This window comes from Delphinapterus leucas, chromosome 2, assembly GCF_059928025.1.
Source record: "Delphinapterus leucas isolate spDelLeu-1000000601 "Yukka" chromosome 2, BTC_Dleu_Yukka2, whole genome shotgun sequence".
NCBI lineage: Eukaryota > Metazoa > Chordata > Mammalia > Artiodactyla > Monodontidae > Delphinapterus > Delphinapterus leucas.
This window is the reverse complement of record NC_143130.1, coordinates 150,538,127-150,562,548: the sequence shown is the minus strand read 5'-3', so window position 1 is coordinate 150,562,548 and position 24,422 is coordinate 150,538,127. Positions and strand designations below refer to the sequence as shown.

The window sequence follows — 24,422 nt, the reverse complement described above, 5'->3', positions numbered from 1 at the left end:
TATTTCTTTAATTCAATAACAAGTAATCTCACTTACAAAAGTACAGATGGATCACTGCTTTGTCGGCTGAGATGATAGGATACTGCCACTAATAAACCACAAAAAATGGAGAAAAGCACTGGAATATGCTGCCCATCCCAAGAATCCTGTTGGAGAAAAAAAGTTTGACAGAACAATATGCTTTTAATTCACAATGTATCATATAATCCTTTTATGTCAGTATTTTGGAGAAAGAATTTAATTAAACAAAACCTTTTCACACGTTATTAATTGCATTTTATTCTACATAAACTTAGATTTATTACTTTCTGATGAACTAGAATCTAACTGCTAGATCATCGTCAGATTTCTTTTGGTACTAAAGCTCTATTATATACTAGGAATAATACATTTGTTTCTGATACATGCTGCTGTCAATTTCTTTCATATTTTAAGTGGTATTAAGTTTACAGTAAACTACGTTCTCTTTTTTGAAAAACAAAATAACTTGGTGTAGCAAACTTCTGTTATATATAATAACGGAGTAGGAAAAGGTAATACATGATACAACACTTCAGGCAAAACAAACTGTTGACATTTGGTATGCTACTTTCTGGATGCCTCTGCTCATATAAAATGCCATTATGTCCTCCAGAGCACTGAATAGGCATCAGTGTTTCTTGAGTGAATAAACTGTATATTCCCAGAAATAAATAATACAAAGCTAGCTTCTAAGGCCAACCAAACATGTGGATGTGGATATGCCATGTCTGCTTTGCTCACTGCAGTATCTCTGGAGTCTACTAACACGGTACTTGGTATAGGGTAGATAACACTGCTATAAAGAATAGTTAACAGTACTTAAGTGTGGCCTGTGAGGTAAGCGCCTTTGTCTTTCTCTGGGGATTCAACAGGAGAGAATGGCGGAGTGGGTAATCAAATGGTAGTTTATTATACAACCTGCTTATTTTCCCATTTAGTAATAGTCTTGGAAATTGCTCCACATCACAACAGAGACCTTTTTTTTAATGGCTACATCAAAATCTTATCATCATCATTGTATTACGTGTATCATACTATGTACCGAGCCCCATTCTCAGAGCTTGTAAGTACTTCCTAAATTCTTACAATCATCCTTGGAGATATGTACTATTACTCCCCAATTTATAGATGAGGAAACTAATGTACAGATGGTTTAAGTAATTTGTCCAGTTAAGTGGTGGGGCCAGGAACTGAACTTCCTTATTATGTTCGAATTTACTGAGAAGAAAGTTAAACGACGTGTGAAGAGTTTGAGAATGAAAGAGAGATAAATACATAAGAAAACAAAGTAAAGGAGAAAACGAAATGTATGTAGGAATAGCATTTGCACAGTGATAGTAAGGTAAACATACCGGGTGTATGAGGGAGACAAAGAAGGCTGCGTCTAGTAGAAATGTGGGGGGAGAGGTGAAAGAAAGTTAAGCCTACAATTCCATGACGTGCAGTCCATGGATAATGCCTAAACCTTGACAAAATACAAGAAGTGTAAGTTAGTTGCTTAGAGATACGGAAGGAAATACCAAAAGAATCAGCTCAAAGAATTGAAAGTGGTTAACTCTGAGGAAGAAATAACGGGGTAGGGTATTGCTGTCCCTGGCACTAAGTCTTGTAGAAATATTTGACTCTTTAAAAGATAACTATGTGCAACTCTGGTAAAAATGAAAACTGAAAAAAAGATGTGCAGTACAACCACTCTGGAAAACTGGCAATTCAGTTTTAGTTATCTACCCAAGAAACATGAAAACATATATTCACAAAAAAGACTTGCACAAGAACGTTCATAGCAGCCTTATTCATAATAGCCCTAAATTAGAAACAACCCAGATGTTCATCTCTAAGACAGCAGATAAACTGTGACATATTCATACAATGGAAATAAGGAGGATTTAAAACTAAATGGGATACTTCTCTGCAACAAAAAGGAACAAACTACTGATACACATAATGTAGATGAATCTCAAAAACATTATATGAACAAAACACATCAGTTACAAAAGAGTAAATATGGCATGGTTCCATTTATATGAAGCTCAAGCACCGCAAACCTATAATAAAATAAAAGCGGCTGGGGCAGAGCGACTGGGAAGGAACAAGAGGGAACTTTCTGATGGTGATGAAACTATTTTGTATCTTGCTAGGGGTGTATATTACACAGGTATATGCATTTGTCACAACTTATCAAATTGTGTACTTAAGATAGGTGGAATTCACTGTGTATAAATTTTGCCTCAAAACAAGTTCTGAAAAAAAAACCAAAAGATGCTTGCATTTATTTAACAAATGCTTGACACTACTTTTTATTGCTCTCAGACCCAAAAAAAATCCTTAAATTGGTCTCAAAATGACTTATTTTATTTACATTAATAATTTAGAATAATATGCAATACCATGATTAAAAGATGTATTTGTTCTACACACTGTATTGGGTCTGAACATTTTCACTTCATTACATAATGGCCCAAATTCTGGCAATCTCTTAAAAATATGTAAGCATCTAGAAAGTATATACATAAAAAACAGGAGGTACTAAAGTTGTCTTAGAGGAATAATGTTAACTTTTAATAAGCTTTAAAGTTCAAGGAAAAACAAAACTTAAACACAAAAAAAGCAGAAATAACAGATGTAAAAGTCTACATTAGTGAATACATAAAAAAATTAAACCATTCCTAAAGGCATGCAATAATGTTCCCCAATGAGCCTAACTGTCCAGAAGTAACTTCTATTGTCAATTTCTTGTGTATTCTTCCATAAATGTTCTATGTATACACAAGCCATCAGGTGTGCTTTTTTAAAAAAAGGCACAAAGGAAACATCTATTTTTTGGCATATTGCCTTCCTTTATATTAAAACACACACACACACACACACACACATACAGGAATATTATTCAACCTTAAAAAAAGGAAATTTTGTCACCTGCAACAACATGGGTGAAACCGGAGGGCATTATGCTAAGTAAAATAAGCCAGACAGAGAATGACAAATACTGCACGTTATCACTTATATGTGGGGGGGAAAAGTCAAACTCATAAAAACAGAGAATAGAAAAGTGGTTGTCAGGGACTGGGAGGTGGGGGAAACAGGGAAAGGTTGGTAAAAGGGTACAAACTTTCAGTTATAAGATAAAGTTTAGGTACGGCATGGGCAAATGGGTAAAGAAGGTCAACAGGCACAAACTTCCAGTTTTGTTTAATATTTATTTATTTATTTATTTGGTTGCATCGGGTCTTAGTTGCAGCATGTGGGATCTAGTTCACTGACCAGGAATCGAACCCGGGCTCCCTGCATTGGGAGCGTGGAGTCTTACCCACGGGACCACCAGGGAAGTCCCAAACTTCCGGTTTTAAGATAAATAAATTCTGGGGAGGTAACGTACAGCACAGTGACTACAGTTAATAATAATGTATGCATATTTAAAAGGTGCTAAGAGAACAGATCTTAAAAGTTCTCAACACAAGAAAAAATATTTTTAACTATGTATGGTGACAGCTGTTAATTGGATTTATTGTGGTGCTCGTTTTGCAATATATACAAATATTGAATCATTAGCTGAAACTAATATAATGTATATGTCAATTATACCTCAATAAAAATTAAAATAATAAACTTAGAAATTATTTTTTAAAAGATGAATAAGTTCTGAGGAGCTAATATGTAACACAGTGACTATAGTTGATAACACTGAATTGTAGAACTGAAATTTGCTAAGAGTAGAATTTAAATGTGCTCACCAAAAAAAAAGGTAAATATGTGAGGTGATAAATGTGTTAACTTGTCAGGAGGAATCCTTTCACAATGTATACGTATATCAAATCATCATACTGTACACTTTAAATATCTTACATTTTTGTCAATTACATTTCAATACAGCTTGATAAAAAAGAAACAAATTGTATGTCTTGGAAATCATTCCACATTTGCAGATAAGAAATCTATTTTAGGACTTCCCTGGTGGTCCAGTGGCTAAGACTCTGACTAGTCTAGGACTGAACTAGGAGTTCACATGCTGCAATTAAAAGATCCTGCATGCCACAATGAAGATCCTACACGCAGCAATGAAGATCCCGTGTGCCACAATTAAGACCCGGTGCAGCCAAATAAATAAATAAATAAATAATTTTAAAGTCTGTTTTTATTCTTTTTCGTGGCTGTATAGTATTCCAGTGTAAGGCTATACCATATTTGATTTAAACAGTCACAAACAACAAATACTAGGTCGTTTACAGTTTTTGCTGTTACAAACACTGCTATGATGAAATCTCTGCACATAGTCTTTGCTCATTTATATAAGTACATCTGCACATTTATTCTATTACAATGGGGAATGCCTAAAACTAAAATAGTCTAATGTAAATGCCATGGCCAAGAAAGAAGGAAAAAAAAACATATCTCCCTCCCTGTCTTAGGACACAAGGTTCTAGTTGGCAGTTTTACAATTGCTGCTCTTCTGCTATATAATTATAGTTAAATAGGCCTTTAGAAAATTAGAAAACTTACTGCATTATTAACTTCTATGACTGCAACTTCCAAATAATGACCCACTTTCCAAAACATGTTCTCCAAACATAGATCTAAAACCTTTATACCAGGATGGTTTATAGGTACTGTAGCTGGGAGAAGCTTGTATTTGGATCTCATTACCTCCAGTTCCTTCCTGGGCTTAATGTCATCAAGTATCTCCCTCTCTGATCAATTTTCCATCTCCCATTTTAAATGCAATCAAGGCTCAGATCTTTTTTAAAAAACAAAACCCAAAAAACAATCCTCATCAGGTGCACAGGTTTCCCGACTATACTCTAGACAGAGTAGAATATGTTTCCTTAATATCTATTCAGACCTAAACTTATATTAATCTAGCTTCCTCAGCTGAAACACCAAAAAAGCTGTTTTGTTAAAGTCACCAATATCCTATTAACTGCCAAATTCAATAATTTTTTTTTCACACTGTATTGCCTCTGAAGTTTCCTTTGTTGGATTCTGTTCCATCTACTGCTTAAATATTGGCATTTCCCAGGGTTCTATCTGCATCCTGCCAACCCAGGCTAGCAGTCTTTTTCTTATACTTTAATTTGTTGATGAATTCTAAATCTTTTCATCATTACTGCAAATAACTACCCACTATGTATCTCTGGATACCCCATTAATGCCAACAAGTAAAAGTGTCTAAATGTAAACAATCACCTTCCCCAGTAAACTCAAAGATTTCCAATCATGTGCATTAATATCACTATCTAACCAGATATCAAGCCAGCCCCTACCCAGAAGTCATCCTGGATCCTACTCTGGCTCTTTTCATCCACAGAGTTCCCAAATATATTCACTGAATCCAATTTTCATTAAGTCCCTTATAATTAAGATGGCAGCACAAGAGTCCCCCTACTTCTGATACTTCCTGCTTATATTTCAGTCTCCTTCACACTGGGGACCAAGAAATCTTTCTAAAATGCAACACTGATCATTTCCTTGCCTTACCTCGAATATTTGGTGGTCTTCCATCTCCACCCAATACGTTCAGGATAAAAGATATTTCATAATCCAGCCGTTGCTTACCTTTCCAGCCTTACTGTAGGCCATCTTTCCTCATGTACCCAAATTTCCAGCAATTCCAAATTATTTGCTGTTTCCTGTACATAACACACTTTCTTTACAACTCCATGGCTCTTCATCCCTTGTTTCAACTAGCTATTTCCTATTGTTCTTCAAATTTTGGTTAAAAAACCACCCCCTAGGAAAATCATCTTTAATCCCTTTAGGCTGAATAGGGTAATATCTTAATTCGTATACCTGTAACACTCTGTTTTCATAGCCTTCATCACCCTCTATTAAGAGCATCGACTGACTTGTTAATCACAGTTAACATATAGGCAAATTAAAAGCAGAACTAGGCACACAGTAAGCACAGTAAATGCTACTGAATAAGTGAAGCAAGGAAGGATGCTATGAGTCACTTTTCATAGCCCTTTCAACCTTATCGTTCTCTGATTATCTTGTATTAATCATAAAAAAATAAAATACCAAGAGCTGAGAGTTTTTTATGAGAAATCTAAAATTTTTACAGTTATAATTTGGTGACAATTGTTTTAAAATGGAACTAATAAGGCTCGTCCAGATTCTTCTAAACCAATAATGACATTAAATTTCAGTGCGTTAATTTTTACTAGACTGTATTTTAAATTGCAGTCCTTGAACAACTTCTCCTAAGTTTTAAAAAATCTTGATGTGAAGAGTAGTTGCATATATTCTTAAGTAGAAACCTAAAATTAATTTCATATTCTGTTATTACTATCCCCACCTCTATCCCAGACCAGCCTAGTTTTTACTAACCTGTTTCTAATATTAATCTATGATTACTACATGGAAAAGGATTTTCCTTTAGTAATGATTAACTATGAAATTGCTTTCAAATTCAAACTAAATGAGAATAAGAATAATGCTCAACATAGGAAGACCATGAAAATTAATACTGAAGAGACACCAGGAAAAAAATCATTAGTTAATTTAAAACAATCTTCATATAGAAAAGTAGCCTTAAAGACACAACATACTACATGTATTGCTCACCTTTAAGGCGCCGTAACACAATCCATATAGTAAGGCTACTGCCACAATGCTACAGATGAAACTGTAAAGTGCTGCAAGCAGGCTTGTAGTGGCTAGACAGGAAAGGGAAAATGAAATCAACATTCATAAACATTTATGGAGAAAACATACTTTAAAAGGTCACTGAAAAGTATTTAAAATGGTATGCTATTAACTATAATTAAATATCTACTTGTTTGATTTATAAAAATTCAGTTTCTTCATCCTATCCTTTCAAAAAATTTTGAGGACTTTCCTGGTGGCACAGTGGTTAAGATTCCGCCTGCCAATGCAGCAGACACGGGTTCGAGCCTTGGTTCGGGAAGACCCCACATGCCACGGAGCAACTAAGCCCATGTGCCACAACTACTGAGCCTGCGCTCTACAGCCCGCGAGCCACAACTACTGAGCCCATGTGCCATAACTACTGAAGCCCATGTGCCTAGAGCCCATGCTCCACAACAAGAGAAGCCACCGCAATGAGAAGCACGCGCACCACAACGAAAAGTAGCCCCCGCTCACCACAACTAGAGAAAGCCCGCGCGCAGCAACGAAGACCCAGCGCAGCCAAAAATAAAATAAATAAATATAAAAAAAAATTGAAATGACAAAGGTTTACTATCAACAATTTCTGATACAAGGTAAAATATATTCCCCTTGGAAGTAATAAACATTTATCTACAGCAGAAAAAAACTGTACCTATATTATGCTTCAAGAATATATCTTATTATTTATAGAAGTATGGGAAAATGAAGCTTGCAGAGCCTGAAAAGAAGCTAGAAATGTATTATGTAGACTGTCTATGTAAACAGAACTTGTGTTACCCACAGAAATAAATGTATATTCCCATGTGTTAATCAATTCTCACAAAAGAGTAATGATCTAACTGCTAACAATAACAAAAAATAGAGCTAATGGGATTACTAATAATAAGGAATAGAGGATGGCTAAGATAACAGACTTTAATAGTAATTTTATATGGCGACCATAAAAGAACTCTACAAGAAAAATTTTTCTTTAGGAGATATTAAAAACCTAACACCTTGCACAAGTTTGTAAATTATGACAAAGCCCACTATTATAAATTACCTACACTAAACTTTCTGCATAGCATTTAGATTAATATAGCACCTATAATAGTCCCCTAAATACTGAAATTGTTTTCTACCCATTAAGCTATGCTGAAGCCCAGCCCAGTCTTAATTCACACTCCTTCAAATTTTCAAAACAATAAAAATGCTCTAGATACATAGTGACATAGAAGAAGCTTAGCTTCTATTTAAAATTTAAACCATAATATCAACATTTTATCAGTAGAGATAATTTCAATGCATATACTTGGAAGATGTGGACTGTGAATGTGATGTATAAATAGAAATAAACTATAAAGTTCAGTCATTTCTTTCCCTTTCATATTTTTTTCTATAGTTGTACACTCATCTTTCAATAAGATGTTAGATGGTTAAACTTTATAAATAAGGGTATATTTTAACCATGGTGGCTACCCAAAGTGTTATTTTCAAGTTCTGCGAAACATTATTCCAGGTTAATTTTGGTATAGTCTTACTTATTTTGAAAATAAAATGTACATGTAACAGGGAATACATTTCTAAGTATATCAATTCATATCTACATATCCTACTCTAAAAACAGAGATATTTCTAAAAATCTTATTCAGTAAAATGCTTTTACTAAAAGCATTCTGGTTTTGGTGTTCCCATTCTAAAGATAAAATAAAGCTCTGAAACCAAATATATAGAATATCAAATGCATACACTAGTTCAAAATCTAAATATAATGCCATGTATCAGAGCTCAATCTATTTGATCTTTTATAAATATTTCGTTAAGTCTATTCAGGTTCCATGTAAACTCACTATAACTTTTACTTTAAGATGACAGTATTTTAACACTTACAGATCAACTCCATTATCCCTGGATCTTTCCCTAAAGTAGCAGCCTTGACTATTATTTCCTATCTACAAATTAATTCCTGTTCAGTCTTTAATTATTAAATAAGTGCCTTTTTCTTTCTAATTATAATTCTAAAATAAAAACTGGAAAAGTAATTTAATGTTCAGTTTATTACTTAGTGATCTGTAAAAGTAATACTGTAAACTGTAATTTTTATAAAGAAGTACTCACCATTACCACCAAAGATATGGATATCCAATTGTTCACAAAGGTACATTACAAATGTATTCACCTGAGGCAGGAGACCAATGAAAAATACTATTGGGAAACAGAGTGTAAACACTATAGAAGGAAAGAAAAGCAAGTTAAGAACAGTATATCACATCCATCCTTTTGTTCATCTAAGATCATAAAATAAATGATAAAAAGAAACCCAAAATTAATATAAATTACTAAGCTAGTTTCTTAAAGTTGCTTAAAACTACAAACCAAATTTCTTAAAATATACCATTTTAAATTATTTCTCTCTAGATAACTGCCTGAATATTAAATAATCTTTCCAACTATAAACAACAGCTTTTAAAATTAATTCAACTGTTTTCACATAATAGGAACCTGAGATCCAAAGGAAATCTTTCATTCCACCTGCTTCAACAACAGAAGAATTACCATAATATTTGTTCATCATTAGCTTTTTTCATTCCTAACAGCCCTATAGTTTTGTTCCTCACTGAGAGGATGGCAATAAACAGCAAAATAAACCCAGTAAAACTATTTTTATCTATATAATTGATCTATTTATCAGTGAATGGTTTGTATACAAATTAATTAACATTAAGATCTAAGATACTTTAAAGATGACTCACCTATAACTAAATCCCTGGCTGATACAAGCACCAGCGGATTGGTGAAAGTTATTCCGTATAATTTGAACTTGGTTGTAGTAAGGTTTCTACTACCATAATCCAAGAGCCAAATAAGGCCACAACACAAACAGAAATAAACTGGTCTACTGTAGGCAATGATACGATTATGACCCTGAAAATGATATTAAAAAAGAAGTCAGTTTATTTAATTTGAAGTGTCACAACTAGCTACTGAGATCTTTGATGGCTTATATTCTAAGGATTCAAAATGCTTCCATATGGAGGTCAGGTTTCTGACTGTGGCAGAAGGGAATTACAAATAAGGATAGGAGGAAGAACAGAATAAACCCCACGATAATTGATTGAAATTAAGTATCAGTATGAACTCAGTATTTTTAATATGCATATAAATAGATAGGTATAAGAATAAATGTGTGTATATACATGTATGTGTGTGTTAAGTGTATACATGTATTTTTCTAGCTTTATCCACTGAGAGGACCTAGAAGCAATGACATTCTAGTAATAAAGATTACTAACATCCAGCTCTTAGTTTATAAATAACATTCTCCACTAAAAAGAGCTAAGGATCCACAGAGAAAAGGCTGGTTTCAGGCTAGGGTCGGGAAAGTATAAGATGAGCTTGGAACAAATAATTGTGCCCAAAAGGAAGAAAGTACTTTTAAAATGATGAAGGTATGTCAAAAGGACACAGAAGGCAGTTTGATGGGCTCCCAATGGCCAAATCAGGAACAATCTGAGCATCAAAATAATGATAGTAACATTACTGTCCATTTAATAAAATAAGAATCCATGAATCCACACCAATACAAACAAAAAGGGAAAGTTCTTACAGTAAAAAGTCAACTTATAAATGTAGAAGGTCTGATGGAGCTAAAAAAATCACTATTTGGCAACCATCAAATGATAACTGATTCAGGCAAGAAACATCAATAGATACTAAAAACAAATGGGCGGAGGTTTGCAGGGCAACAGGACATATACACAATCTCAAAGTATCTCCTATGATATACTTATTAACTACAAGAGAAAAATGGTAACATTTCAGTAGCGTATTGGTTCTCAAGGGAGTGGGAGGGGATTCTGCCCCCCAGGGAACATATGGCAATGTCTGAAAACATTGTGGTTGTCACAGTTGGGGTGAGGGTGCTATTGGCATCTAATGGGTAGAAGTCAGAGATAATGCTAAACAGCCTACAATGCACAGGACAGATCCTCCCCACCCCCAACTTTCAACAAAGAATTATCCAGCCCAAAATGTTAACATTGCAGTGTTTCAAAAACACTGCATACACTACCCTTAGCCAAAAAATCAAAGTTAACATCACCAGTAAAAGCATAAATTGACACTATGTGCGTCTGGATATATTGAGTTACGAAGAACACAGCATTTTTGTAATATTCCTACCAAAAAAGCACAGCCTGTATCTAATAAAAAAGAAATATCAGACAAAGTCAAATTGAAGATCGTCTGTCTACAAAATTACTGGCCTGTACCCATTAAAAATGTCAATATTGTGTGAGACAAATACTGAGGAACTGCTCTAGATTAAAGGAGGCTAAAAAGAACAAATGCACTATCAGGGACTTTCTATTGCCAGTGAGAAAATAATAACATAAATCTTAGTTCAGTCTGACATATGACCAAAAAAAGGCTTTGAGGAATGTTAAGGAAACACAAGTTACAGGTGTATTAGAGTGACTTACATGTCTGGGAGAAGAAGAATCTGGTTGAACACTCTAAAAAAGAAACAGACAGATTATACTACTGAAGACCTGGTAATTTTACATTAACTTCCAAAATGCCTGAAATAATTTCAAGTAAATATCCCATAGCTAAGAAATGACCTACATTAATTCTGTTGAAACATCAACAGAAGACAAAACATCAGCTCCAGATACTGAGGTCACTGATATTAAAATATTTCAAATCTTTCCTAACTCTTATACTGACTATGATTAATTAATAATCTGCATCTAGCTTAATGTTTCTGAAGTGGCATATAGCAGACAGATCCATCCCACTACTTGGCTCATCACAACACCCAAGTACAGTTAAGGTAGAATGCTTTCTCACGGCAACATCACTCCATTCAGGAAATGCACAAAATATGGGTTAGCTTAAAAGAAGGATTCCAGTTCTGCCCACAAATTCCAAACTTACTAAACAATTCAATGGTAGTGGTGTTAAATATATTCTCTGCATTTTCACATCAAACTCATCAAATTAGTTAAGCTGTATCCTTCTAAGAGACTTTAACAACTTTCCATAAAAATGTTCAAAATGTATAGTGCAGCTACCTCCCAAATCATGACTTTTCTCCAAAGTTGCTGTTCATTTTCAATAGCATACCAAACAGTTTCACTAAGATGGTCTATCACCATCCTACAATTCTACATTGGACTAAACTCACTGAGTTTGGCATGTGGCCCTTGGCTGGATATGACACCAGACAATCTTTAAACTCTTTCAATTCGAACATCTATCTTCCTAAAGCTCTATTCCCGTCTTTCTTATTTCTGTTTATGATATTACTATTCTTCTAGTCAACTAGATTTTAAAAATCTGAAATAGTTTAAAAAATCTCAGTCATCCTTTGCCTTTTCCATATCTAACCATATTAAGCAGTGGACAAAATTAACAGGATAAGGGACATTGGATCCAGGGAATGAGTTTAAATGGCTTAGGGCAATAAAGGGATGGATTAAGGGGAACTGAAATGAAAAGCAAGAAAGGCCAGAAATTGTAACACAGAATCACCAAATTTAATCAGAGGGACTTAGTCACTGTCGTTAGAGGTAAAGAAGAAGGAGCAGAGGCTCTAAGATCTGGGTTAGTATACAACTATCAAAAGCAAAGGAACTGGAGCAGAGTCAAGATGGCATACTAGGAGGAAGCGGAATTCTCGTCTCCTCACAACTGGGCACCTGCCAGGCACCCGTGGGGGAGGGCACCTCAGGGGACGGAAGGAACCCCAAGTGACCGGGTAGGACATGGCACGTGGAGGGAGTGAAGGGGGAGAAGAAGTAGAGGTAGGGTGGGGCTGGCACCCCTGAGGGGTGGCTGGGGGAGGGGAAGGGATCCCAGGCCCAAAGGGGGAAACTGGGGAACCACTGGGAAGGCAGAGGATCAAAAGCGAGCATGGCCAGCTTTCTCCTGCCCACTTGGACCCCCAGAAACCTGTTGAGATGCCGGGCCTGATCCTCTGCCCACCTAGGCCCCCTCCAGCCATGCGGGTCCTGAGGGAGTGGGAGGGAGGGAAGGGGGAGCAAAAGTAAAGGCCAGACCTCTGGGACTGGCACCCCTGAGGGGTGGCTGGGGGAGGGAAGGAGTTCCTACACCCAGCAGGACACACCCACAGTTAGGGGTCCAGCAGCAACGGGGGAGACCCTGGGAGAGATGGTGGGGGAGATGCATGAAGGAACAGAAAGGAATGGGGCCAGTGCTTTCCCTGTCCACTTAGGCACTGGGAAGCCTGTTGGGCTCCAGGACCTAATCCTCTGCCCTCAGAGCCTCCCTCCTGCCATTCAGAGCCCAAGCCCCACCCCTACACCCCCACCCAGTGCCCCACCCCTACACTCGGAGACCCCCTCCATCGAGCTGGGCCTAAACCCCACCCACACACGCTCACTCAGGGCCCTACCTCCAAACTCCGGAACTCCACTCTCCAGAAGCTGTCCTTTCCACATGCTGCCTCTCCCCTTCTGCCAGGTGCTAAGCAGCAGCTCCGCCCCACACCTGAACGTCACCCTGCCTAGGCCCCGCCCCACGCTCAAACATCAACCCCCTCAACCGCCTATGTCACACCCCACCCTAAGCCCAACCCCTGCCTAAGTTCCACCCCCCAACTAAACTCCACCCCAAGGCTTTTTTTTTTCTTTTCTTTTTTCCTCTTTTAGATTAGGGTTCTGTTTAACCTTGTTGATTCATTGTTGTTGATTTTTTAACTTTTCCTAATAAATCTTTTATTTTCCTAATTTTATTTTATTCTTTATCCTTTGTTAGTGATCTCTCCTTTTGGCTTGTTTCCTCCACCCTTTTTTTTCTGCTGTGGTTTTATTTTACCCTGTTGCAGTTGTTTCAATTATACTTGTATTTTTCCTAATATTTTTTAACTTTCTAATTTTATTTTGTTTTTTATTCTTTGATATTGTACTGCTCCTTTTTTTTTCTTTCTTTCTTCCTGTTTTTTATCTCTTTTTTTAACCACGCCACGAATTTTGCGGGATCTTGGCTCCCAGGCCAGACGTTGGGCCCAAGCTCTTGTGGTGGGAGCTCTGAGTCCAAACCACACTAACAGAGAACCTCAGACCCCAGGGAATATCAATCGGAGTGAGGTCTCCCGGAGGTACTCATCTCAGCACCAAGACGCAGCTCTATCCAACTGCCTGCAAACTCCAGTGCTGGATGTCTCAGGCCAAACAACCAGTAAGACAGGAATACAGCACCACCCAACAACAACAAAAAAAAGCAAAAAAATATGTTACAGATGAAGGAGCAAGGTAAAAACCTACAAGACCAAATAAATGAATATGAAATAGGCAATCTACTTGAAAAAGAATTAAGAGTAATGATAGTAAAGATGATCCAAAATCTTGGAAACAGAATGGAGAAAATACAAGAAACATTTAACAAGGATCTAGAAGAACTAAAGAGCAAACAAACAGTGATGAAAAACACAATAACTGAAATTTAAAATACTCTAGAAGGAATCAATAGGAGAATAACTGAGGCAGAAGAATGGATAAGTGAGCGGGTAGATAAAATGGTGGAAATAACTTCCAGGAAGCAGAATAAAGAAAAAAGAAGGAAAAGAACTGAGGACAGTCTCAGAGACCTCTGGGACAGCATTAAACGCACGAACATTCACATTATAGGGGCCCTAGAAGAAGAGGAGAAAAAGAAAGCATCTGAGAAAATATGTGAAGAGATTATAGTTGAAAATTTCCATAACATGGGAAAGGAAATAGTCAATCAAGTCCAGGAAACAAGGAGAGTACCATACAGGATAAACCCAAAGAGAAACACGCTGAGACACATATTAATCAAACTATCAAAAATTAAATACAAAGAAATAATATTAAAGCAGCAAGGGAAAAACAACAAAAAACATACAAGGGAATCCCCATAAGGTCAACAGCTGATTTTTCAGCAGAAACTCTGCAAGCCAGAAGGAAGTGGCAAGACATATTTAAAGTGATGAGAGGGAAAAACCTACAACCAAGATTACTCTACCCAGGAAGGGTCTCATTCAGACTCGTTTGAGAAATTAAATCCTTTACAGGTAAGCAAAAGTTAAGAGAATTCAGCACCACCAAACCAGCTTTACAACAAATGCTAAAGGAACTTCTCTAGGCAGGAAAACAACAGAAGGAAAAGACCTACAAAAACAAACCCAAAACAATTAAGAAAATGATAATAGGAACATACATATTGGTAATTACCTTAAATATAAATGAATTAAATGCTCCAAAGACATAGCCTGGCTGAATGGATACAAAAACAAGACCCGTATATATGCTGTCTACAAGAGACTCACTTCAGACCTAGGGACACATACAGACTGAAAGTGAGGGGATGGAAAAAGATATTCCATGCAAATGGAAATCAAAACAAAGCTGGAGCAGCAATTCCCATTTCAGAAAAAACAGACTTTAAAATAAGGACTATTACAAGAGACAAAGAAGGACACTACATAATGATCAAGGGATCAATCAAAGGAGAAGATATAACAAGTGTAAATATTTAGGCATCCAACATAGGAGCACCGCAATACATAAGGCAAATGCTAACAGCTATAAAAGGAAAAATTGACAGTAACACAATAATTGGAGGAGACTTTAACACCCCACTTTCACCAATGGCCAGATCATCCAAAACGAAAATAAATAACGAAACACAGGCTTTAAATGACACATTAAACAAGATGGACTTAACTGATATTTATAGGACACTCGATCCAAAGAAACAACAGAATACACTTTCTTCTCAAGTGCTCACAGAACATTCTCCAGGATAGACCATATCTTGGATCACAAATCAAGCCTTGGTAAATTTAAAAAATTGAAATTATATCAAGTATCTTTTCCAACCACAATGTTATGAGACTAGATATCAATTACAGGAAAAAAACTGTAAAAAACACAAACAGGTGGAGGCTAAACAATACAGCACTAAATAACCAAGAGATCACTGAAGAAATCAAAGAGGAAATCAAAACATACCTAGGAACAAGTGACAATGAAAACATGATGACCCAAAACCTATGGAATGCAGCAAAAGCAGTTCTAAGAGGAAAGTTTATAGCAATACAATCCTACCTCAAGAAACAAGAAACACCTCAAACAACCTAACCTTACACCTGAAGCAATTACAGAAAGAACAAAAACACTCCAAATTTAGCAGAAGGAAAGAAATCATAAAGATCAGATGAGAAATAAATGGAAAAGAAATGAAGGAAACAATAGCAAAGATCAATAAAACTAAAAGCTGGTTTGTTGAAAAGATAAACAAAATTGGTAAACCATTAGCCAGACTCAACAAGAAAAAAAGGCAGAAGACTCAAATCAATAGAATTTGAAATGAAACAGGAGAAGTAACAACTGACACCGCAGAAATACAAAGGATCATGAGAGATTACTACAAACAACTCTATGCCAATAAAATGGACAACCTGGAAGAAATGGACAAATTCTTAGAAAAGCACAATTTTCCAAGACTGAACCAGGAAGAAATCGAAAATATAAACAGACCAATCACAAGCACTGAAATTGAAACTGTGATTAAAAATCTTCCAACAGGGCTTCCCTGGTGGCGCAGTGGTTGAGAGTCCGCCTGCCGATGAAGGGGACACGGTTCGTGCCCCGGTCCGGGAAGATCCCACATGCCACGGAGCGGCTGGGCCCGTGAGCCATGGCCGCTGAGCCTGCGTGTCCGGAGCCTGTGCTCCGCTACGCGAGAGGCCACAACAGTGAAACGCCCGCGTACAGCAAAAAAAAAAAATCTTCCAACAAACAAAAGCGCAGGACCAGATGGCTTCACAGGCGAATTCTATCAAACATTTAGAGAAGAGCTAACACCTATCCTTCTCAAATTCTTCCAAAATATAGCAGAGGGAGGAACACTCCCAAACTCATTTTATGAGGCCACCATTACCCTGATACCAAAACCAGACAAAGATGTCACAAAAAAAGAAAACTACAGGCTAATATCTCTGATGAACACAGATACAAAGATCCTCAGCAAAATACTAGCAAACAGAATCCAACAGCACATTAAAAGGACCATACACCATAATCAAGTGGGGTTTTTGCAGGAATGCAAGGATTCTTCAGTATATGCGTATCAATGTGATACACCATATTAACAAATGGAAGGATAAAAACCATATGATCATCTCAATAGATGCAGAAAAAGCTACTGACAAAATTCAACACCCATTTATGATAAAAACTCTCCAGAAAGTAGGCCTTGAGGGAACCTATCTCAATATAATAAAAGGCCATATGTGACAAAACCACAGCCGACAACGTTCTCAATGGTGAAAAACCGAAACCATCTCCTCTAAGATCAGGAACAAGACAAGGTTGCCCATTCTCACCACTATTATTCAACATAGTTTTGGAAGTCTTAGCGACAGCAATCAGAGAATAAAAACAAATAAAAGGAATCCAAATCGGAAAAGAAGAAGTAAAACTGTCACTGTTTGCAGATGACATACTACACAAAGAAAATCCTAAAGATGCTACCAGAAAACTCCTAGAGCTAATCAATGAATTTGGTAGAGTAGCAGGATACAAAAGTAACGCACAGAAATCTCTTGCATTCCTATACACTAATGATGAAAAATCTGAAAGAGAAATTAAGGAAACACTCCCATTTACCACTGCAATGAAAAGAATAAAATACCTAGGAAAAAACCTACCTAAGGAGGTAAAAGACCTGTACTCAGAAAACTATAAGGCACTGATAAAAGAAAGGAAAGACGATTCAAACAGATGGAGAGGTATACTATGTTCTTGGATTGGAAGAATCAACATTGTGAAAATGACTATACTACCCAAAGCAATCTACAGATTCAATGCAATCCCTATCAAACTACCAATGTCATTTTCACAGGACTAGAACAAAAAAATTCACAATTTTTATGGAAACACAAAAGACTGAATAGCCAAAATAATCTTGAGAAAGAAAAATGGAGCTGGAGGAATCAGGCTCCCTGACTTCAGACTATACTACAAAGCCACAGTGATCAAGACAGTATGGTACTGGCACAAAAACAGAAACGTAGATCAATGGAACAGGAAAGAAAGCCTGGAGATAAACCCACGTACATATGGTCACCTTATCTTTGATAAAGGAGGCAAGAGTATACAATGGAGAAAAGACAGCCTCTTCAGTAAGTGGTGCTGAGAAAACTGGACAGCTACATGTAAAAGAATGAAATTAGAACACTCCTTAACACCATACACAAAAATAAACTCAAAATGGATTAAAGACCTAAATGTAAGGCCAGACACCATAAAACTCTTAGAGGAAAACATAGGCAGAACACTCTATGACATAAATCACAGCAAGATCCTTTTTGACCCACCTCCTAGAGAAATGGAAATAAAAACAAAAATAAACAAATGGGACCTAATGAAACTTCAAAGCTTTTGTACAGCAAAGGGAACCATAAACAAGATGAAAAGACAACCTTCAGAATGGGAGAAAATATTTGCAAACGATGCAAATGCAAAGGATTAATCTCCAAAATATACAAGCAGCTCATGCAGCTCAATATCAAAAAAACAAACAATCCAATCCAAAAATGGGCAGAAGACCTAAATAGACATTTCTCCAAAGAAGATATACAGATTGCCAACAAACACATGAAAAGATGCTCAACATCACTAATCATTAGAGAAATGCAAATCAAAACTACGATGAGTTTATCACCTCACACCAGTCAGAACGGCCAACATCAAAAAATCTACAAACAATAAATGCTGGAGAGGGTGTGGAGAAAAGGGAACCCTCCTGCACTGTTGGTGGGAATGTAAATTGATATAGCCACTATGGAGAACAGTATGGAAGTTCCTTAAAAAACTAAACATAGAACTACCATATGACCCAGCAATACCACTACTAGGCCTATACCCTGAGAAAACCATAATTCAAAAAGAGTCATGTGCCACAATGTTCATTGCAGCACTATTTACAATAGCCAGGACATGGAAGCAACCTAAGTGTCCATCAACAGATGAATGGATAAAGAAGATGTGGCACATATATACAATGGAATATTACTCAGCCATAAAAAGAAACAAAATTGAGTTATTTGTAGTGAGGTGGATGGACCTAGAGTCTGTCATACAGAGTGAAGTAAGTCAGAGAGAAAAACAAATATCATATGCTAACACATATACATGGAATGTAAAAAAAAAAAAAAAAAAAAACGGTTCTGAAGAACCTAGGGACAGGACAGGAATAAAGACGCAGATGTAGAGAATGGACTTGAGGACACGAGGAGGGGGAAGGGTAAGCTGGGACGAAGTCAGAGAGTGGCATGGACATATATACACTACCAAACATAAAATAGATATCTAGTGGGAAGCAGCTGCATGGCACAGGGAGATCAGCTTGGTGCTTTGCGACCACCTAGAGGGGTGGCATAAGGAGGATGGGAGGGAGACGCACAAGGGAGGGTATGTACATACGCGTATAGCTGAGTCACTTTGTTATACAGTAGAAACTAACACAACACTGTAAAGGAATTATACTCCAAAAAAGGTGTTAAAAAAAAGAAAAAGCAAAGGAACTGGGAAAGGAAAATATCAGAAGATGATGATGTGCCATTTTCAGAATGTGCCCAGCTGCCTGTTAGATATATAGGACTACAGCTTACAAGAAAGGTGAAGACTGTGCCATAAATCTGGACATAATTCATATACAGGGGCAACAAAGTAATAAAAGAGGATGACTTCACTGGCAAAGAATTACAAACTGAAAAGAGGACCAAATAAAACCCTAGAGAGTTCTTGTAAATTAAGTGGTAGTCAAAAGAACAAAGAGGCATCAACAAAGGAAAATAAAGTTACTTGCAAAGTAGCATAATCATGAGGGTAGTATAAAGTAACAGATCGGCAATGAGGAAAACATAAAAATGGAAGAAAGTATTCACAGGTATTTAAATGATGCAGCACTCACAGAGAATGAAGACTAAGAACATAGATTTGGCAATTAGAGATTATTAGCCCACAAAGACTGTAATTTCAATAATGTAACGAGGAAAAGAGTATGGATGGATCTTGAAGAAATGGAGCAGTTGACAAAGGTGGTTTATTCCAGATGTCTATAAATGGAGAGAGAAAAGAGAAAGGATAGCTGATGGTATAAACAGAACTAATCAAATAGTTTTCAGGATGGGAGAGGGTTCTGCATGTTAGTATGTATCAGGCAAATAACCAGTACTGGCTAAGAAAGGAAAGAAAACAGTCCATGTTACCAGTGCACACTGATATGGCATGGAAAAGTGAAAAATTTGGTATTTGATTCTCCCATTTATGGAAAGCTTAAAATTGATAACATTTAGTATTTTAGAACCACTATTTAAACAAAAGCAAAGGGACACCGATCTTCTGCTCTCTGTGTCCACAAAGAATGTATATGCTAGTTTTGACATTATTCTATCTACCAATGATGGATCTTAATAAATTTCACCTATATAATAGAAGACTTAAAATATGAGAGTAGGACAGTTTCATTTTATTTTAATTTATCAAATGAATTTCAAGAACTCGAATTCTTGGGAATTCCCTAGCAGTCCAGTGGTTAGGACCTGACACTTTCATTGCCAGGGTCTGGGTTATAACCCTGGTTGGGGAACTAAGATCCAGCAAGCCATGTGGCATGGCCAAAAAAAAAGAAAAGAAAAAGAGAGAGAGAAAAAAAGAACTCGAATTCTTATTTTTTTATTTTAATACAAAAAACGTTTTTAGGAAGCTTCATTCATATGTCATTATTTTTTAAAGTTTACATGTCCCTTTTGTTCCTTTCCCAATCTTAACGTAAACGTCCAAGGAAAATAAATCTAAAATTTATATTCTTACTATAATTCAATGAGTGATACAAAACCTTCTGCTTTTTAACGTAACTATGATGCTAAAGTCTGAAGAGAAGGGAGATGCTGGTACCTTAAGTAGTGAATATTGACAGCTGGCTATCACCAGGCAGAACTGGAAGACCCAGATATCTCTGAAGAAGCCTTGTATGAGAAGAATAGATCCCAAAAAAGCCACAAGAATAGCCAGGATGACAGCTAACACATTTTCCAGGATCTCACGATTCCTGTAGACAGAAAAATTTATGAGTAAGTATATCATCATTACAAGAAATTAATCAGAGTGCAAAAAGGGAAGACATCAATATGAAGTTCATACTATGCTTGTTAAGATTTCTTTTTAGTACTGGGTTTGAACAAGGTTTTGGATCATACTGAAAAAGTATGTTCAGTTTAGATAGAAAACTGGCACACATCCTTATGTGCAAATAAAGCATGCTACAGTGGATTGTGAATTTCTTATGATAATACATAATACAGTTTCAATTTCTATGTTATAACTTTACTCTTCTTATCATCTGCTTCTCTGTCAAGTTTGTTGCCAAATAACTGAACAACCTGAATGGCAAATAAAGGAAATATACAAAGAAACAAGTTCGAAAAACAAAATCTCAAAAGAGTTTCTAGAAAATTAAATTGGAAACATTTATATGACAAAGTTCGTAACCAAATTTTGATACCAAGTGGTTTCATTTCCCATGTCTAAATCATCTGAAATAATCAGAAATCTTACTAAAATTACTTAAACACAGGCTCTTACATATGTTGAGAATGAAGGCGGTGATAGACCATCAATGCTGCCTCTATCAAAGTTACTCAGACAATTCTATATTTTACTAAACTGACACTGTAAAAGAAGCAGTACGATGTTCAACATACTACATACAGCAATGAAGATAATTTTTTTTTAATTTATTTTATTTTTTGGCTGCACTGCACAGCATATCGGATCTTAGTTCTCGGACCAGAGATCAAACCTGCACCCCCTGCATTGGAAGAGTGGAGTCTTAACCACTGGACTGCCAAGGAAGTCCCTGAAGATGACTTTTATAAATCATGCCAAAAAATAAGAATCTATCTTACTTCTTGGGGATATTTGATTCACAAAATGTTAAGTATGTGCTAAAACTCTTGATTTTAAAGAATATTTACTGACACAGGAACATGCTCAGTACATTTGCTATACAAAGAAAGGAGGACACAAAACTGTATACGAAGATACAAGTTCTATTACTTAAGAAACATATATATACAGGTTTAAAAAGACAATATATCAATTGGTACTACTAATAATGGTTCTCTCTGGGTGGAAGGATTTGGGCTGGCCTCTGTCTTAAAATCTTTCGACATATTTAATAAAGAATTGTTTTCATAATCATAAAAAGATTTTTATTTCTTTATATTACATCAATGCCCAATTTATAATCAATTGACCTAAAAAATAAAATTCACAAACATCTCTGTACTATTTCACTTGATAGTTCTCCCAGATTAAAACAAGTTCAATAGTAATTTCAAATCAATAAATGAAACACTGGTATTTTCATTTGTTCTTATATGGCAGTTGTGGAATTCCAGATTTGCCGAATCCAATGATCCCTGTCAGCCCTGTTACACTATATTCTGTCCATGTCGCTTGTCACTGAACACATGCTCTCCCTTCGGCTTTTGTTAGTTTTTAATTTTTATGAATCCAATTTATCAATTTGTTTTTTCATTGATCTGTGTTTGATGTCACATCTGTGCAATTTTGCCTAATCCAGGGTCACAAATCTTTTCTCCTACGTTTTGCTTTTTTCTGAAGTTTATGTTTTAGATTTCACATTTAGGCCTATGATCCACTCTGAGTTAATTTTTGTAATATGATGCAAGGTAATAAAACAAATTCTTTCTTTTTCTTTTCTTCTTTTTTTTTTGCATATGGAAATCCAATGTTTCTAGCACCACTTGTTGAAAAGCTTATCCTTTCTCCACTTCACTGATTCGGGATATTATTTTGGCACTATCTAGGCCTGGAATTTTCTTTATGGGAAGGTGTTTAACTACAATGCCCATTTATTTAATAGATACAGGAACATTAGGATATTGTATTTCTTTCAGAACTTTGATAATTTTTATCTCTCAAGAAATTTGTCCACTGTCAAATTTATTTACATACAGCTGCTCAAAATATTTTATTATCCATTTATTACCTGTAGAATCTGTAGTGATATCCTAGCTCACATTCCTGATATTGGTAATCTGTAACTTTTTTTTTTTGTCCTGATCAGCCTGGCTAAAGTATATTACTTTAATGGAGCTTTTTGGTTCCCTTGATTTTTCTCTACTGTCTTCTGTGTCCTCACTGATTTCTGCTTTGTTCTTTATGATTTTCTTTCTTCTGCTTTCTTAGGCTTAATGTGCTCTTCTTTTTCTAGTTTCCTAAGGGGGAAGGTGAAGTCATTGAATTGACTTTTCTTCTTATTCAGTGCTATAAATTCTTCTAAGTACTGTGTTAGTGGCATCACAAAAATTCTGATTGTGTTTCACTTTTATTTAGTTCAAAATATTTTCTAATCTCCCTCTTGATTTGTCCTTTGATCTATGAGTTATTTAGATGTATTTAGCTTTCAAATATTTAGGGATTTTCCAAGGCTCTTTTGTTACTGATTTATAATTAACTCCGTGGTCAAGGAACACACTATATAGGACTCAAATCCTTCTAAATTTGATCCTTATATTATGGCCCAGAATATGGTCTATCTTGGTAAATGTTTTGTGTGCACATAAAAGAATGTGTATTCTGTGGTTATGAGTGGAGTGTTCCATAAATGTCAATCAACTTAGGTTGGCTGACAATTATATCTTTGTTGATTTTCTACATACTTGTTCTATCAATTATTGAGAGAGGTGTGTTGAATTCAACTATAATTGTGAATTTATCCATTTCTCCTATTTCTATCAGCTTTTCCTTCAAAGCACTGTTTGAGATGTAGAAACATTTAGGATGGTTAAATCCTATGCATTAATTGACCATTTATCATTATAAAATGACCTCCTTTTACCTTGGTAATATTCTTTGCTTTGAAATCTACTTTGTCTGACATTAATTCAGCCACTCTAGCTTTACTGTGATTAGTGTTAGCATGGTATATCTTTTCTGCTTTTATATTTAAAGTGCATTTCTTGTAGGCAGCAAAGAATTGAGTCTTGCTTTTTTTCTCCAATTTGACAATTTCTGACTTTTCCAACTATCATACTGTCATTTATCTTCTGTCAATCTGTTTTTGATCTCTTTCCTTTTCCGCCTTATTTTAGATTAAGAGAGTAATTTTTATGAATCTCTTTTATCTCCTTTGTTTTTTTAACTTACTAGTTATAACTTTCTTTTGTTACTTTAGTAGTTGCTTTAGTATACATTTTATGACAGTCTACTTCAAGTGACATAGTATAAGTATACATACAGTATAAGCAACTTATATTTAATTCATATACAGTATAAGAAACTTATAGTAGTATACTCTTATATGCCCCTTCCTGTCCTTTACGCTATTATTGTCATGAATTTTACTTTTACTTATCTTATAAATCACACAATACATCATCATTATTATTATCATTATTATTTTAAAATTTTTTTGCTGTATGCCGGCATCTCACTGTTGTGGCCTCTCCCGTTGCGGAGCACAGGCTCCGGACACGCAGGCTCAGCGGCCATGGCTCACGGGCCTAGCTGCTCCACGGCATGTGGGATCTTCCTGGACCAGGGCACGAACCCGTGTCCCCTGCATCAGCAGGCGGACTCTCAACCACTGTGCCACCAGGGAAGCCCCATTATTATTTTTGTTTAAACATCCAATTATGTCTCAAAGAAATTTAATTAGGAAGAAAAATTTTAATATATTTATTCATGTAGTTACTTACCATTTACAGTGAT

General features: G+C 36.0%; 1 protein-coding gene across 7 annotated transcripts in view; it reads right to left on the bottom strand.

Annotated features, from left to right (window-relative positions):
• Nucleotides 1-24,422, bottom strand: part of PCNX1 (pecanex 1) — a 172,472-nt gene that overhangs the window by 55,163 nt on the left and 92,887 nt on the right. For all 7 annotated transcript variants that reach the window (XM_089907905.1, XM_030763392.2, XM_030763391.2 and 4 more), the window contains 6 exons: nucleotides 20,580-20,733; nucleotides 11,109-11,141; nucleotides 9,381-9,552; nucleotides 8,746-8,856; nucleotides 6,583-6,674; nucleotides 37-146 (listed from right to left, as the gene is read on the bottom strand). In XM_089907905.1, coding sequence (XP_089764031.1) covers nucleotides 37-146; nucleotides 6,583-6,674; nucleotides 8,746-8,856; nucleotides 9,381-9,552; nucleotides 11,109-11,141; nucleotides 20,580-20,733 — 672 coding nt within the window. The remainder of the gene's footprint in view (nucleotides 1-36; nucleotides 147-6,582; nucleotides 6,675-8,745; nucleotides 8,857-9,380; nucleotides 9,553-11,108; nucleotides 11,142-20,579; nucleotides 20,734-24,422) is intronic.